Source organism: Amaranthus tricolor, chromosome 6 (assembly GCF_026212465.1).
Source record: "Amaranthus tricolor cultivar Red isolate AtriRed21 chromosome 6, ASM2621246v1, whole genome shotgun sequence".
In the NCBI taxonomy this organism is placed as follows: Eukaryota; Viridiplantae; Streptophyta; class Magnoliopsida; order Caryophyllales; family Amaranthaceae; genus Amaranthus; species Amaranthus tricolor.
Genome location: NC_080052.1, coordinates 26,345,857 through 26,359,285, shown reverse-complemented (window position 1 = coordinate 26,359,285; position 13,429 = coordinate 26,345,857). Strand labels below are relative to the sequence as shown.

At 31.3% G+C, this 13,429-nt stretch overlaps 1 protein-coding gene across 1 annotated transcript in view; it reads left to right on the top strand.

Annotated features, from left to right (window-relative positions):
- The window catches only part of LOC130815715 (uncharacterized), a 32,199-nt gene that overhangs the window by 9,311 nt on the left and 9,459 nt on the right, over positions 1–13,429 (top strand). Inside the window, exons 19-36 of the mRNA XM_057682200.1 lie at positions 458–592; positions 981–1,099; positions 1,180–1,390; positions 1,477–1,714; positions 2,355–2,505; positions 2,594–2,928; positions 3,051–3,188; positions 6,290–6,408; positions 9,664–9,835; positions 11,139–11,210; positions 11,328–11,396; positions 11,474–11,545; positions 11,658–11,729; positions 11,857–11,928; positions 12,040–12,111; positions 12,245–12,316; positions 12,440–12,511; positions 12,759–12,830. Of these exons, the coding sequence (XP_057538183.1) occupies positions 458–592; positions 981–1,099; positions 1,180–1,390; positions 1,477–1,714; positions 2,355–2,505; positions 2,594–2,928; positions 3,051–3,188; positions 6,290–6,408; positions 9,664–9,835; positions 11,139–11,210; positions 11,328–11,396; positions 11,474–11,545; positions 11,658–11,729; positions 11,857–11,928; positions 12,040–12,111; positions 12,245–12,316; positions 12,440–12,511; positions 12,759–12,830 (2,263 nt within the window). The remainder of the gene's footprint in view (positions 1–457; positions 593–980; positions 1,100–1,179; positions 1,391–1,476; positions 1,715–2,354; positions 2,506–2,593; positions 2,929–3,050; positions 3,189–6,289; positions 6,409–9,663; positions 9,836–11,138; positions 11,211–11,327; positions 11,397–11,473; positions 11,546–11,657; positions 11,730–11,856; positions 11,929–12,039; positions 12,112–12,244; positions 12,317–12,439; positions 12,512–12,758; positions 12,831–13,429) is intronic.

Here is a 13,429-nt window from a genome sequence, read left to right as displayed (position 1 = left end):
TTCCATTGATGTGTCATCCTCACTTTTTGTGTTACGGCCTTATGGATGAAGATTTCAATAGCCAAGCTACCCTGTAATGCGAATGACTAAATGTTTCATGTCATCTAGTTTTGTTGTATGATATTTTAGTTAAAATTTTTTCTTGATGAAAATGACATAAAAACGAAGATTCGTGAGATGGGTTTTACTTGGCTGCCACTTTGTACAAGTGAAACTGTGCAGTAGCTGGTCTATGCTTCAATCTCACACCATCTGCATCTGAAATTTGATTTATGAACCACAATACTGTGTTAAACTAGCTCTAACTTTTCTCCTGCGACGGCCATGTACGAAATTTTTAAGGTTTTAAATTTTTTGTTTGTATTATTGTTTGGTGAGGATCCTGTTTTCGTACTTATTTAGCGACAATCTCCCCGCATTCAAGTTCTTATTTCTTAGTGGTGCATCTTTTCTGCAGTTTCAGGACACTGTTCCAGTGACAGGAATAAAGGAAAAATTTACATCTCTGTTGGAGTCGTCTCGTTTTTCTTTTTGGTTTTGCTTATTCTCTGGTGGAAAGGCTATTTAAGAGTCTGGACACGCAGCAAAGAATGTAAGCTTTGGCAGACTGTAATAACTATTTTCTATGTGCATGTCATATACACATGGGTCCTATATACATTCCGTATCCCTTTGATAGAGTATATAACATATCCCAAGGCTTCAACCATCAGCTAAAACATTTGGATGAGTTGGTTACTTGACATAAATCAACTCAACCAAAAGCTTTAGCTAATGATTAAAGCCTAGGATATGTTATACACTCTATCACTCGTTCCTCTCTTCACTCTCTCCATCACACGGCCTCCAAATTTACTGCATCCCCCATGTCACACTCACATCTAAATTAACGGTTGTAGAGTAGCTGACAAACTATTTTTGGATATAAAATGGTAATATTGATCGTTACCCTGGGATTGTCTAACCAAGATCATTTACAGATCGTGGAGCACTGCAATTACAAGCTGGTGGGTATACATTAAAACAAATTAAAGCTGCAACAAATCATTTCAATCCTTCAAACAAGCTAGGTGAAGGTGGTTTTGGATGTGTTTATAAGGTACTTTTACTTTTCGGTGAATCGAGCCATATCTTAATATTTATCGAAGTTAGACCTTAACAGGCAGTGAATTATGGCAGGGTATGTTGCCCGATGGAACTCTTATTGCTGTAAAGCAACTTTCTTCTAAATCAAATCAAGGAAATCATGAATTTCTCAATGAGATTGGCATGATTACTTGTCTGCAGCATGAAAATCTTGTTAAGCTTCATGGATTTTGTGTTGAAGGCGATCAGTTACTCTTGGTATATGAATACATGGAAAACAATAATCTTGCCCGTGCTTTGTTTGGTATGTTATATGAATCGAAATGAAGATATATGCGTCCCTTTTCTTAACAATTTGTTGATTTTCGGTTCATTTGGTTGCCACTTTAGGTCGTGAACAAAGTCAGATTTTTTTGGACTGGCAAACAAGAGTTAGAATATGCCTCGGCATCGCACGAGGTTTAGCGTTTCTACATGAAGACTCAACTCTGAAGATTGTACATAGGGATATTAAAGCTACAAATGTACTCCTTGACAAAGAGTTGAATCCTAAAATTTCGGACTTCGGATTGGCACGGCTTGGTGAAGATGGAAAATCCCATATTAGCACCCGAGTAGCAGGAACAATGTAAGTAACATGGCTGTCTATGCTTGTGCAAATTGGGCTACAGCACAAGGGCTCAAAATTAGGAGGGTCTAAAATGGAAAAAGAGTGTTAAATGTGTGTGTAGTACAACAAACAAAAGAAGAGTGGGTAAAATCAATGGCATAAGAATATTGATTTTATTACTACGGACCCCATTTTTAATATTAGAACAAAGTCTCGAAATGTTTAAGACGGCCCTTATGAGTCGTGGCTAACGACTAGAAAGGCATGTCAGAAACCCTTCCCGCTTGAGTTTGTTCTCATAACATATTTCTAGTTGTATACTCCTCTGTCCCAGCCAAATAGCCTCATTTGCTTTTGGCATGAAGACTAAGAAATTTGGTATTATGAGCTTAAGTTGTGGAATTTTAGAAATAAGAGAAAATATAGAGAATGAAAGTGGTGCGGTTATATCTAAAAATAGAAATGGGACAAATTCATTTGGATACATTAAAAAGAAAAATGCGGCAAATTGAGTGGGATAGAGGAGTACGCCAGAATACATAATCACATCATATTGGCCATATTGATGCACTCTATGCAAATTAGCATTCCTTTTGTGCAAACAGCTTCACTAAATGACTGATCTAACTCTTTTATCTCATATGTTGTGATTTTCTAGAGGATACATGGCGCCAGAATATGCGATATGGGGTCATCTAAGTTACAAGGTTGATGTCTATAGTTTTGGAGTCGTGACTTTGGAAATCGTCAGTGGAAGGAACAATAGCTGTTATTCGCCAACCGATGACTTCTTTTGTCTTCTCGATTGGGTTAGCATTTGTAACCTAACACTCTGATTTCTGCCTCAAAATCTGTCGAACTGATAAAATCTCTGATAAATGTTAACTTGCATTTCAGGCGTGTCACTTACGACAGAGTTGTAACTATGTGGAACTTGTTGATCAAAGGTTGGGTTGTAACTATAACATAGAAGAAGCAGAAAAAATGGTGAATGTCGCTCTTTTATGCACTAATTCTACTGCTTCTGAAAGACCTACCATGTCTGAGGTGGTGAACATGCTTGAAGGCAAAACGACGTTACCAGATGTAGTCCCTGATTTTCGAGCTTACACTAACGACCTAAGATTTAATAGCGTACAAGGTATGCGTCAATGCAAAGAAACCGAGAGTGGTAGCGGTAGCCAATCTGAGATTTCGACAATGACTCATTCAGACACTCGTTCATCCTCATAGTATTCTCAAAATCTACCTCAAAATAGAACCGTTGTGTAACATTTTTTTCCTTAGATTATGGTGTTCAACTATTATTTCAAAATCCCTTACAAATGTGAATCTATTAATTGTCCATGTAAAGTCTTGTTGTGTTTTATAATCAGGATGTATATGCATTAATGTATACATGTATATTAGGTTGTGTTTTAGAGTATACTTCACATAATGAATTTGTGATTTGGTTGTTTGATGATAAGAAAAAAAATAAAAAGACAAATGTGTGAGTAAGAATTAATAAAACTGGTGAAGACACTTTCGTAATGTAAAATGTAGCAAAGTCAGTAAAATTGATACATACATCAATTTGTGAACAAATTGAGTATATTTTATAGCTAGTAGCTGATTAAAGTAGTGAGCAGTTAATTTTATCAACTATTTATCAACTATTTTACCGGTTTTGTTGAACATGCTTTCATAAGCAAGTTATTTAAAAATAGTTGATTTATAACAATTTGTTTTAAATAGCTAATTTATTAAATGTTAATATTAAATAATTTTATCATTTATCATTTATTTATACCAAATTAAATCAAAGATTTTCTAACAGAAGCTACTTTTATGTGAGACCGTCTCTCGATGAAACGATCTTAAATCAAATAGTCTATACACTAATAATCATATTAATCGGGTTATTTAACAAAGCAACTCATATATAAAAAGGAACTCATAAACTTCTCACACAACAACTTGAGTTCTAACAAACTATGTTGTCGAACAATCCATAATGGACCATAATTGAATGAAAATGTTCAAAAATTGTCAAAGAGCTAGTGATGTTGTCAGAAATAGACTGTTGTCGATAGACCATTTTTATTAGTTTAGAAAATTTGTTTGATTGAAAATTATTTTATGAGGTTTTTACTCTCATTAGTAAAAATTGCAAATATTTTAAAAAAAAATTTAGGTGAGCGGGATTTTTTTGGATTTCCTCAAAAGGGTCTTACAATTTAAAATAAAAAATTAAAGAGTAAAAAAAGGGGTAGAGTAAAAAAGTTAGAGGAAAAAGTAGAAAGGAAATTTATTTTTTTCATTGATAGGATAAATTAGATTAGTAAATATTTCCATACAAAATTTATTTCCATACAAAATTTATTGTGATAGAAAAAAAAAGTGTAGTTGATAGGGAATCAATAATTATCCTATTGTGATAGAAAAGTAGAGATTGGTATGGAAAATTTTTTTTGATTCACTATTGAGAGTGCTGATAGGGAATCAATAATTAATCAGGTGTCGTTGTCAAAAGTTAAATTCGTTTGCATTAACACGGAAACTACATAGACAGCAGTCCCGCCTTTGAATTCTCATTCTTACTACTTCTAATTTTCAATAATTCTAAATAAAACGGTTTTACGGTGACATTATTTTTATTGGACTGGTTCAATACATAATTTTTGATCTTAGAGTGATTACTTATAATGTTAAAGTAAGCAGTTATAATTTTAAGAAAATTATTTTTTATAGTTTTAGAGTAATTACTTATAATCTTAAAACGATTATTTACGATCTTAACGTAATCAATTAAAGAAATGGGCTAATATATAGGTCCGTCTTATGGTGAAATGGTCTCATATAAGACGAATTGCTAGATTTTTTATTTCGTAATATTGCATTTGCGCTATTTTTATCTTAGGTAATGATATTTATAATTTTAATTTTTAAATGTTGTATATAAAAATTAATAAAGTCTTATTATTATTATTATTATTATTATTATTATTATTATTATTATTATTATTATTTAACTTTTTAAGAGAATCTAACATGAAAATTGAGAATTTTTAACGTTTTATATAATTATTTTAAATTCCCAACAAAAAATAAAATGAAAATAATAAAATATAATATAGTATCTTATATTTCCTAAGCAAATAGATAATATTATATTACATCAAAAAAGCATTAGATTCTTTTTAGAAAAATGATATATACAACCCTTAGGGTTATAATTATGAAATATCATTACCCTTATTTATATACGGTATATATTATTCTCCTTTTATTTTTAGGTTATGATATTTACCGTCCTTAAGGTCATAAATAAAAATTAATAAATTCTCTTTTATCATTAATAATTTTAATATTTCAAGAGAATCCAATCTAAAAATTGAAAAACAATTAATGTTTTATATAATGACTTTAGCATTCCAAGAAAGAATAAATGTTAAAATAATAAAATTAAATGTTTATATTTCCAAACCAAAAATAATATTAAATTATATAATTTAGATACAAGATTCTTTCTTATATACGGGCCCTTAGGGCTGTATATATCATTTTCCTTATTTTTATTATCATCATGATCCATACGTTTTAAATTATTATTTGTGCATTAACTTATTTTTTAATCATTTTTTGCACTTTTTAATAAGGAAAAATTCTCATGAATAATCCTACGTATTACCAATTTGCTATGAATAATCTCTACTTATCGATTATTTTTAAATACTCCAATCTTTGAATATTTTTTGTGACAGCACCCATTCCCACATTTTATGCAATCCAATATGTTATTTTGTTCATTTATATATTAAACTATACACATTTAAAAATTATAAAAAGTTAATATTATGAAAGCATGTTATTTGATAATTCAAACAAGATCCCACTGACTATATTTTTGCGTATACATTAGCTGCAATATACAAAATAAACTTAACCGATGAATAGTGTCCATAACAAAAATGTAGCAAGTATATTTTAGAACGAAGCAAGTATACGTTTGTACCAATTGTATTTATTTATTTTTATTTTATCTCATTTGTTTTTGGAGAGTTTTTTTGTCGGGGACAAAGATGTAGGGGTATTTGACAATTGGTTGTTGATTGTTGGCTGTTGTAGTCGGCTTGTTTGACTAGCTAGAAATGTTAGTTATTTTTGTTGGCTTTTAAGCTAGCTGTTTGTGGAGATGTTTAGTAAATTTGAGTATTGATTGTTGGCAAAGTGGGCCAATAAGCCAAAAGCCAACTAAAAAAGCTAGCTGGAGCAACTTTTTCATTTTGGCTTAAAAACCAGTTTTTCAGCTGCTTTAAAAACCATTTACTAAATACTTTTTTAGCTGTTTGACCAATCAACAACTAAAAATCTAGCAAAAAAGCTAAGCAATAAGATAAGAAGCAAAAGTATTCCGTATTGGGTATTCACAATCATTAATTAATGCTACCTATTTACTCCTATTCTCTACTTGTGCTATCTCCTTCCTAATCACCATTCACCTCTTCTTTACTGACAGTATTTATATAAATCTACTTATAATTTTAAGCTAATCAGTAATCAGTAGAGCAGCCAGAACTCAGAAGAGCTCAAGGCCAACGAAAAGTGAATGAAAATGGGGATCTCATTTGGTACTCTTCTTAATAAGTTCATGCTTACTCTTTTCTGTTTTTTGCTTCTTCCATTCGTTTCAAGTGCAAATAATTGCCAACGTACGTCTGCTAAAGAAGGTATTTAATTATTCACTATAAATCCTTTTTCTATTGAAAGCTTTTTTAATTTCTGGAATTTGAACTCTTTTTTCTTTTCTGCTACTTGATCGTAATCCATCTCTAATTACTATTCTATCTTATTTGGATCTGCATTATTTTTCTTTTTAGATAATAATCTATTACTTTTTTTTAATCGATTCTCTTTTACAACATTTATAAAATTCATCATTTTTTTTATTTATTATTAAAAATTCATACTTACTTCCTTCCAAATTAGTTGCAATAATAGTAAAAAAGACACTATTTCTTCAACACTTTTAATTTGCGATTAGTTTTTAATCTATAGATTAAAACATTGTTAAAAGAATATTTTGTTTGATTGAATTAAATTTTTATAATTTTTTATTAGATATAATTAGAGATATTAAAAATTAAATTAGTATAATAAACTGACTGAATTAAAAACCATTCCATCTCTTTGATACTAATTCAAAATTTATTTTCAACATGTTTCATACTAAGTTACACTATAAAATTGGCTATGGACCCATGTTTAGTGTTTTAGTTCCATTTTCAAGTTTATTGCTTCTCTTCATTTCATGTAAAGGGAGTACAGTACGGTGCTGCGTTTTGTCCATCTTTGAATTTCAAGGGGAACGGCCGAATGGGGATACTAAGTTGCTTGTGTTTTTTATTCTTTAATACCAAAATATTGGATAATAAAGTAATGTAGATAAAATACTCACTATGTATCATCACTAAAACACTTGCAAAAGTTGCAATTGATAATAATATATTACATATAAAAATATTATTATTAGTTGTTAGTATAATAAAATAAATGAAGTAATTCCTCGTAATATGTATCTAATACATATATTATAAAGTATTGCATTGTTTATTTATCATTTTAAATTATAATTAATTTTTAATTTATAAATTAAATTATAGTTATGTGAGATTTTATTTAATTCATCTTAATAAAAAAATTATTAATATCAAATTTTAACAATTTTTTATCAATACACAATTAATTAAAATATTTTAATAGATTTATTGGTCAAATCTCACTAGAAGCCTGATTTTGAATACTACCGTCACTAGTCACACATGATTCAACCATGGTAGCTGCCACGAATGTTACATAAGCTGGACTTCTCTGTCTGAATTGAAACTACTGTCAGCGTCAAGACAGTTTAATATCTTAAATTTTTCGACCTTATCAAACTTTGCATTTAATGCGATTAGATAATTTAAATTAAATCATGCTTAACCATATTTTATTTTATATACTCTCCTTGTCTTTTCATTTTTCATTATTATTATATTAGTTTGTATCACTTATTTTACATGATTTTTTTTGGGTATTTCTAATGATGTTTATTCATTTTTTTAATCTCATTGACAAATTTATTATTTATCTTCATCTTAACTAATTATTTTTATCATTTATTTTTTTTTTGTTTTATTTTCAAATTCAATTTCCATTCCACTAGATTTCACCCCAAAAATTTGGTGTATTTTCATAGAGGCAAAGAGAATATTAGCCATTATATATGAATTACTCCTAAGCTTGAAAATTAAATAATACCAATTAGTATGATATAGCTAGTATTTGAGTATTTCAAAATGAAAAAGTATAAATATTTATCAAGTACACTGTATAAATATAGATATATGAAGTATTAGAGTTAAAAGAGGAAAATAGTTGAAAAGCTTAGTTGTATTATTTTAATACATTATACTTTCTCCGTTCGAGGTTCGACCCTTACTGGTACAAGTATTAATTGGGGAGTTTTTTGACTGCGCGTATCTCTCTTTACGTCCTTCTTGGGGAAACGGGTATGATTTGTCCGCATCTTTCAGGAAAAAGAAAACCCCCAACCGGACCCTGCCTTGTGCGGGATACTGGGAGTGTCCTTTACCTTTACATTTTTTTTATACTTCCTCTGTTCTTAAATACTTGCAACATTTGCTTTTTCATGGAGTCAAATATACTAATTTAATCTTTAATATTTTTAATTATGTATAATAAAAAATTATAAAAATTTGATATTAATAATCTTTACAATAAGACGAATCAAACAAGATCTCACTTGATTATATTTTAACTTATAGATAAAAAATCAATCACAAATTAAGAGTGGTAAATAAATAGTGTCATATTTTCTAATGTTGTAACTAATATGAAACGGAGCAAGTATTTATAATACAAAAGCATAAATATAAAAGATACTTTACCTTTTTGGAAATTATAAATATTTCAAAGCCAAGAAAGTAAATACCAGTAGTTTTTGCCTTTTTGGAAATTAAGAATATGATAATTCTATTATAGTTATGTCAAAGAATTAACTCAATCGTTCATAGTTGAGATTTCATAATAGGTTATATACTCTAATATGCCCCTCACACAAGAGCCTGTTGCCTGCAGGGCCGTTTTTAGGGGTGTGCAACCGTTTAGAGCCCAACTCATGAAGGGGTCCAGATTGAATAATCTTTGTTATCAAAAATCAGTTTTTTTATTATATTTTTGTACTTTATCATTATATGATCTTAAATTTGTACATTTATTTGACATTGATATGATGAAAAAAAGAGAAATTATATGATGCAAAGTTTTAAGAAAAAAACGAAGCTTTACTTTATGTGCTGTATATTCCATTTTAAATAAAGGGTGGTTGAAATTTGAACCCGTAACCTCTTGTTATGTTACTCTAATACCATATTAAGAAACCAATTCTACTAAAAGATTAATCTCATTATTAGAATAGGATATGTTATATAATGTAAGTTAAAATGGAGAATAGTTGGGAAGCTTAAGAGGAGGATACATGATTGAGAAGGTTGAAGGGACGGGGATCAAGATAATGCAAAAACAAGCCTAGATCATAAACGTTCTAAATTTACCGAATCAAAATTACACGTTGTAAACAAATAACAAAGTTTTAGGTTGATTCAAGGAAGATTTCTAGATCACAACCACATCATTTCCGTTACTACGTAACTTGTCCGCCGCATTTTGCTTGAAGACGGAGGAGATTGTATAAGATGTTTTTTTAAGGCAAATCTGCAGTGCATTTTAATTGCTTGAACCATCGTAATATTTCAGAAACATGATCTTTGACCTTTTCATTTTGATCCTGATTCTCTGTCTGATAATTTCTACAAAAGTTAGAAAACTGGAAGTGTAGTGAGATACTCTTTGCAATTTGCATGTGATTTGCTTAGTAAAATAAATAACAAATAATGATTAATGAAGTATTCTTAATGCAGTGGAGGCTCTTCGTGAGATTGCTAAGGATTTGGGGAAAACCGATTGGAATTTCAATGAAGATCCTTGCAAAAATCACACAAGTTGGTTTTCCAATGGGGATCCCGCTACACCAACTTATGTTAATCAAGTCACCTGCACTTGTCTTGGTGGGAAATGGCACTTGAAAAATATGTAAGTTTCTACTTTCTATGATTCAGATTTCAGAATCAGAGCATAAAACATTATTTTTTAAAATTTTCTCTCATTTCAATGGGCTAAAGTTTTATACCAATGTATCATAAAAGTATCTCAAGTCTAAGTTTACTCATAAATATTAAAACTAGTTATTCGGGAATAAAGCTAGGGACTAGGGAGTCCTTTGAACAAGTGAGCTTACATTTTGGAGTTTGGACAAAAGCACTTCTAGGTTGAGGGAGGGTCTTTATTTATGAGGAAGTTGCAATATGTTCAAAAGAAGATGAAAGTTTGTATGTCGAAATATTTGGTACTTTTAGGATGATAATGGAAGACTCTTTAGCATTTATTGTTTTGATAGGTTTGAAGAGTATTTGTGAGCTTTTGGTGAAGCAACTCGAAAAAAGGGATGTTTTGAAGATTAAAGTATAGAGTATGCGTGGAAGAGGAAAGTAAAGAGACAATGGATCAAAAGTATCTTTAATGTTGATGAATTATAGTTTGTTCATTTTTGATGGGGTCAAAGATGTGTAATTCGTTGGTTTCAAATTATTGGACCATAGTAAATAACTCATTGAATCATGTGCACTTCTTGTGTGAAGCTGTGAATGATGCTTGCTATTAGGATTTAATCAGAAACAAAATTGTTTAATGATAAGGTTGCATATATAGGAACCCTAAACCTCTACCTAAGTGGTAGTCAGTTAATGACATTGGAGTGATGAAATATTGTTATCATTGTTGTTGATAAACTACTAGTGCGATGTTGAAATACCCAAGGGTAGACCATGAAGTTGTTGCCTTTATAGTCGCAAAATTTTAACAGGGACTTTAATTATCATCAATGATTCGGTGCCCATTGCTTGGAGATCTAGAGGAAATCGCTATTGGTTTAGTAGGGATGTGGAGAATATTTGGTTGGACTGTGCTTTTTGGAAGAGGAGATTGGGAAGTAGATTTTTGCATGGAAGATGAAAAAATCGTGTCATAACTGATGATGGATTTGCCACTTATTTTTTATGAAAATGTTGGGTACGGTTGGTGACTCGAGACTTGAACTTCACCTTCATGGTTTGACTTACGGAGTTGTTTGACTTTGAAAGCAAGCTGGTTTGTTGAGAACCGATAAATTTTATAGAAAACTAGAATTTCCTCCTAGCATTTCCATTATATCTATTGGCTGCTTTGTTGCTCGTGTGTGGAAGTCAATTTCTACTTTGCTAGAACCCAAATCAGAGATAATATTTTGCATTGCTTATGAATGTCCAACAATTGCTTATTAAGTATGTTGCTTGAGCAGTTCCCTTAAGGGTCAAAATCTTTTTGGTGGTCTTCCGAAATCTCTATCCAAGCTACGGTACCTCAAAATCATGTAATAGCACTCTTGTACTCCAGTTTGCTTTCATATTTTAAAATTTGCAAACTTTGTAGCGTGTGTAAACTAGTCATATGATAATTAGTACTAACACTATCTTTTTCATGTATCAAGTGATTTGTCAAGGAACCTTCTTGGGGGTACAATACCAAAAGAATGGGCTACATTGAAATTGGAATATTTGTATGCCATCCATCTTATGCTCTTTCAATGGATATTTGTATTCATTTTCAATTAGCGTAACCATAATGTTCTTACAGGGGTATTATGGCCAACCGGCTGTCCGGTCCAATTCCGAAGTTTATGGGGAACATTACTACTCTCAATTATTTGTATGCCTCTTGTCTCCTTCATGATTTGTGAAAATGTCGTATGTTTATCTTAGTTTTAATTCTCCTCCACTTGTATACTTGAGTTTAAAGCATTTATGATTTCAATCCACAGAAGCCTTGAGAGCAATTCGTTTTCTGGTACTGTTCCTGCAGAGCTAGGGAAGCTGGTGAAGCTAAACTATTTGTATGTTATTTTGGTTATCATTGCTCAAATCCGTTTGTGTTGATGCTAACACTAGATGTGTAGCATGGTTTCTTAATACTCAGGCATTTACCAGTTATTTGACAGTTCCCTGGTTTCCCCTTGCTAGAATCCTTAGTGATAACAATCTTGATGGCCAGCTACCGATTGAGCTCAAAAATCTGAAAAACCTGATAGAATTGTAAGTTGCTCTTCAATGTCCACCAATTTTATTTATCAGATACCATATCTCAACTGGGTTCATATGTTTTCGTCAATATTAGTATTTTCTTATGGTCTTGGTGCTTGTCAGGAAGATAAGTAGTAACAGCTTTAGTGGACAAATACCCAATTACATTCAGAGCTGGAAACAACTCAAAAGGCTGTAAGTATTTTCTTTTCTTTTTTATTTGTAATTCAACCGAGTAAATGTAAACATGTAGCTTAAGCATAGTTTACTATCTTTTCAAAATCTGTAGAAGGGAAAAATCTTAATATATCTAAATTTATTTTTGCAGAGAGATGCAAGGTAGTGGCCTTGAGGGGCCAATTCCATCCAGTATTTCACTTCTGACCAACTTGATCGAACTGTATGTGTCTGTACAATGTTTCATGCTTAGCAAGTCATTGGCTTTGAGTCTGGTAGAAGTTTGAACTAACGTAACTTTATGTGGCAACTATTTACTTGGATACATATGTGCTGACTTGTACAGAAGGATTAGTGATTTGAATGGAGAAGGTTCCGAGTTTCCACCACTAAGTAGTCTGACACACTTGGTGCGATTGTGAGTAACTTATTTATTCTTGCAAAATAGGTCTCTCAAAAAGTACCTTATTTGTTCCTTTTTATTTCCTTAGACTGTTACACTATTCACAAGTTTTTTTTGAAGTAATCATTCACAAGTTCTGTTTTCACCTTCTTAATGAATTATCTTTTAACAAAAAATAGTCATGTGGGATTTTGTTAGATTTGCCTCAAAAAATAGTCACAAGTTTCAATAAATTAACTAAATTTTTTCTTTGTTTTTACAGGATGCTGAGGAGCTGCAAGCTTCATGGCTCTATTCCTCAATATATTGGAAAAATGTCGAAACTGAAAATATTGTAACTCCCTTCTTTTATTTTTAATTTTGAATTGTTTGATCATATTTATATAAACATTTTCCCCTTGTTCAAGACTGCAATTCACTATTAGGATTCCTGAACAATGATGTGTATGTGCGAATGTGCCAATGATGTGCAATGCTTTTGGGTTATAAGTTGTTGAGATTAATGGTGTGACTTCTGTGCACAATTGATGTGTGCATTCATGTGTGACTCATGGGATGGAATCCTATGGATGTCTTGAATGGGTGTATTAAGTTGTGACTTAGTGTTTGTGATTTATGATGGAGTTTAAGAGCTTGGTTAATTCATGAAGTTATATGACTTAACTATGGGAGTTTTGGGACTTAATGAAGAAGTGTAAATGTGTGATTGAAGAGGCTCTACTATGCTTAGTCGAGCAAAACTGTCAGAAAAGCACATTGCAGGTCGCTCAACCGAGCGAGCTCCTGGGTGGGTCGAGCGAACAAACAGAATGTATCTAGAAGCTACCTGTAGCCCGCTCGACCAGGTCGCTCCTTTGTTTCGGTGGAGTGGACCTTCTGACATTTTCTAGGATGCTGTTTTCGTCTCTTTAAGTTCATGGAGCAGTTTCGAAG